The 3,316-nt window shown below is 55.0% G+C and overlaps 1 protein-coding gene across 1 annotated transcript; it reads left to right on the top strand.

The window, feature by feature from the left end:
* Positions 1 to 631: 631 nt before the first annotated feature.
* On the top strand, positions 632 to 3,158 carry DNASE2 (deoxyribonuclease 2, lysosomal). Its single transcript, XM_033134311.1, is given in 7 exon segments — positions 632 to 966; positions 1,089 to 1,266; positions 1,365 to 1,437; positions 1,741 to 1,905; positions 1,996 to 2,193; positions 2,590 to 2,927; positions 2,930 to 3,158. Coding segments are annotated over 7 exon segments (1,092 nt in total). The 5' UTR covers positions 632 to 871; the 3' UTR covers positions 2,975 to 3,158.
* Positions 3,159 to 3,316: the final 158 nt, after the last annotated feature.

Consider the following 3,316-nt stretch of genomic DNA (forward strand, 5'->3'; position numbering starts at 1 on the left):
GACTTTGTGAGTTTTGGGTGCTGGAAGATGGGAGGAAGCTGTATCTCCAGAGGTGATATTGGGGGGCCATACACACCCTCACACCCTTATCTCCTAAACTTCCTAAACTTCCCCTCCGGTACTGCAGGCCTTATGGCCCCTTCTCCCCCCCACCCCAACCTAAGATCAGGCTACATCCTTCTAGTCTCCTGCCTTGAACCTCAGGCACATTCACAGGGACCGTCTCCCTCCATTTAAGAGCCCCCAGCCTGGCCCCAGAACCCCAGCACCCTTCACCCTGCCACGATTCACAGTGACCCCTTGGCTAGCTCAGGGGGGCCCCAGGAAAACAACGAAAAGGAGGAGGAGCAGGAGCACAAACTCCCTTTAAGAGAACAAAAGTCACAAGACTTGACTTCGGGCTGTAAGGCAGGAAATGAAAAAAATCCAATTTGCATATGACCCAGAAGCCCAGGTTGGAACGGGTGCCGGCGGGAGAGAGGATTGGAGGTAGCCGGAATTCAAAGACACAGAGGCGGAACTTAGTGGAGGGGCCTGAGCGGTGATTGGCTAAAAGCAGAGTCAGCGGCAGGACACGGGACGAACCAGAGGGTGGAGTCTATCAAGGGTCGTCGGCCGGAAACAAGAGGCGGCCTCTGGCAGGCCGGGTTGGGGCGGGGCCTGTGAGGAGTGACAGTTCGAAAGGTAGCCTCGCCCTGGGAGAATGTAATGCTTTTTTAAAACTCTGCTTCGCCTCTCGGGGTGGAGTTTTCGTCTTCCGTCTGTCAAGTCCTCGGTTTTTCCAGGATTTTGGGGAAATGAAAGTCACCAGGGGCCCATCTCGTGATCCGGCGCCCCGCAGTGTCAACACAGATTCCTCGACCTCAGCCCCATGGCTGCGCTGAGCCCGCTGCTCCTAGCCGCGCTGCTGTGGGTCCCTGCAGGGGCCGTGACCTGCTACGGGGACTCGGGGCAGCCTGTGGACTGGTGAGTGCACCGGCGCCGACCATTACCCCCGGGGCCCGATTGGGGATTGCTGAGCTCTTGGGTGAAGCCTGGGGCTTCTTCTCTTCCCCTTCTTCCATTTCTATCCATTCCCCAACCTCCAGGTTTGTCGTTTACAAGCTGCCGGCCCACAGCGGGCCCGGGGTCGAGGCGCAGGCGGGGCTGCGGTACAAGTACTTGGATGAGAGCTCAGGGGGCTGGCGTGAAGGCGCAGGGCCCATCGACAGTTTGATGGGGGCCGTGGGCCGCAGCCTGCTGCCGCTGTACCGAAACACCAGCCAGGTGAAGGGGCGCAGGGCAGAACCTGGGTTGGGACTATAGGGAGGGTTCGGCCTGGGACGAGAGGGAGAACTTCACGTCGCTCGATGTATCTCCCCTAGCTCGCCTACCTACTGTACAATGATCAGCCGCCTAAAGGAACTAAGGATTCTTCCAGCCGGGGGCACACGAAGGGTGAGGCCCGCACTGGGGGCTGGGCAAGGGCTGCGGTTTCCTTATGCATTTCCCTCAACTAACCCCTGACTGCAGGAGCGGGAGGGGGCTACTCTGTCAGACCCTGGGCATCTGTTCCCACATCTTATATTAACATTCCTTTCTCCACACTGTAACATTGATCGCCTATGGAAACAGTTCAGTAGTAGTCCTGACATTGCCCACACCTTCTCTAGGCTACCTGCAAACGAAGTGTATTCTTGATTGCACATGTGCTTTTTGGGATGCTCTGAGCAATCCCCTGATCCCTGTCTTCTGGTTCAGGCGTGTTGCTTCTGGACCAAAAAGAGGGCTTCTGGCTGGTCCACAGCGTTCCAGGCTTCCCTCCAGCTGCTTCCCATGCTAACTACAGCTGGCCTCGTCCTGCCCACACCTATGGGCAGACGCTGCTCTGCATGTCTTTTCCTCTCGAGCAGTTCTCAAAGATTGGTGAGTGGGGACAGGGAAGCAGAGTGAGTACCTGATTCTCAGGCCAGCATGTGGAGCACTCCCTCATTTTCTCCACCCCTTGCCCTCCAGGTAAACAGCTGAGCTACACCTACCCCCTGGTGTATGACCACAAGCTGGAAGGGACCTTTGCCCAGAAATTCCCCGAACTGGAGGAGGTGGTCAAGGGCCACCATGTTCATGACAGACCCTGGAACAGCAGTGTAACACTCACGTCAAAGGCAGGGGCTAACTTCCAGAGCTTTGCCAAATTTGGAAAGTTTGGAGATGGTGAGCCTGAGGTTGAGGGTTGAAGTACTCTTTTTCTGCAGAGGTGGTGTCAGATGTGTCCATGGCTGAGGACAGGTCAGAGATAAGGACTGGGAACCAGAAGTACATGAGAGGTAGACAACCAACACACCTGGACTCAACTATTGGTTTCTGGTTGTGTGCTGCATGATTTAACTGGACTCTCAGTTTACCCATCTGAAAAATGGGGGTACCGAGATCTACTTTAAAGGGTTGTGAATGAAGTGATACATATACAGCATTTAGTAAGGGCTATTAGTCTTAATGTTGTTATTCCCTGGGGTTGCCAGGAAACTGAGCTCAGAGAGGGGTCAGTGGCCTAAAGAATTCCTAGCAGTAACCCTGAGCTTGCCTATGCCCTCTTTCCATCCTCCACAGACCTGTACTCTGGCTGGTTGGCGGAAGCCCTTGGCACAAACCTGCAGGTCCAGTTCTGGCAACACTCTGGTGGCATCCTGTCATCCGACTGCTCCAAGGTCTGGGAAGTGCTGGACGTGACCCAGATAGCCTTCCCTGGGTCAGCTGGGCCCACCATCAATACCACAGACGACCACTCCAAATGGTGTGTGGCCCCAGAAGGGCCCTGGGCCTGTGTAGGTGACATGAATCGGAACTGCGGAGAAAAGTACCGAGGTGGGGGCACAGTGTGTGCCCGGCTGCCTGCCCTCTGGAAGGCCTTCCAGCCTCTGGTAAAAGCATGGGAGCCCTGTCAAGGTGAACAGACCTTGTCTCCAGGAAGCCCGGCAGAGAGTATAAGAGCTAGAGCTCACAAGCCAGTTTTGACTTCAGTTTAAATCCCAGTTTAGTCTCTTTCTAATTGTGTAACCTTAATTATGTGCCTTAACCTCTGTGACTCAGTGTACTCATCTGCAAAATGGGAACCATAACACCTGACAGGATTGGTGAGAAATAAAAGGAAACGGGTGGATGGGACTGTTAACCTTTCTACAGGTGGGTACTAGGACTCAGAACAGTTATTACGGCTCCCTGAGGGTCTGGGGGCAGCTGGCTGGTAGGTGAGACACCTAGTGGGACCAAAAGGAAGGATCCATATAAGACTCACCTCCCTATTCCATGGTAACCGGGACTGGAGTTCTGCCCCTCA

This window comes from Rhinolophus ferrumequinum, chromosome 18 (genome assembly GCF_004115265.2).
Source record: "Rhinolophus ferrumequinum isolate MPI-CBG mRhiFer1 chromosome 18, mRhiFer1_v1.p, whole genome shotgun sequence".
NCBI classification, from domain to species: Eukaryota; Metazoa; Chordata; class Mammalia; order Chiroptera; family Rhinolophidae; genus Rhinolophus; species Rhinolophus ferrumequinum.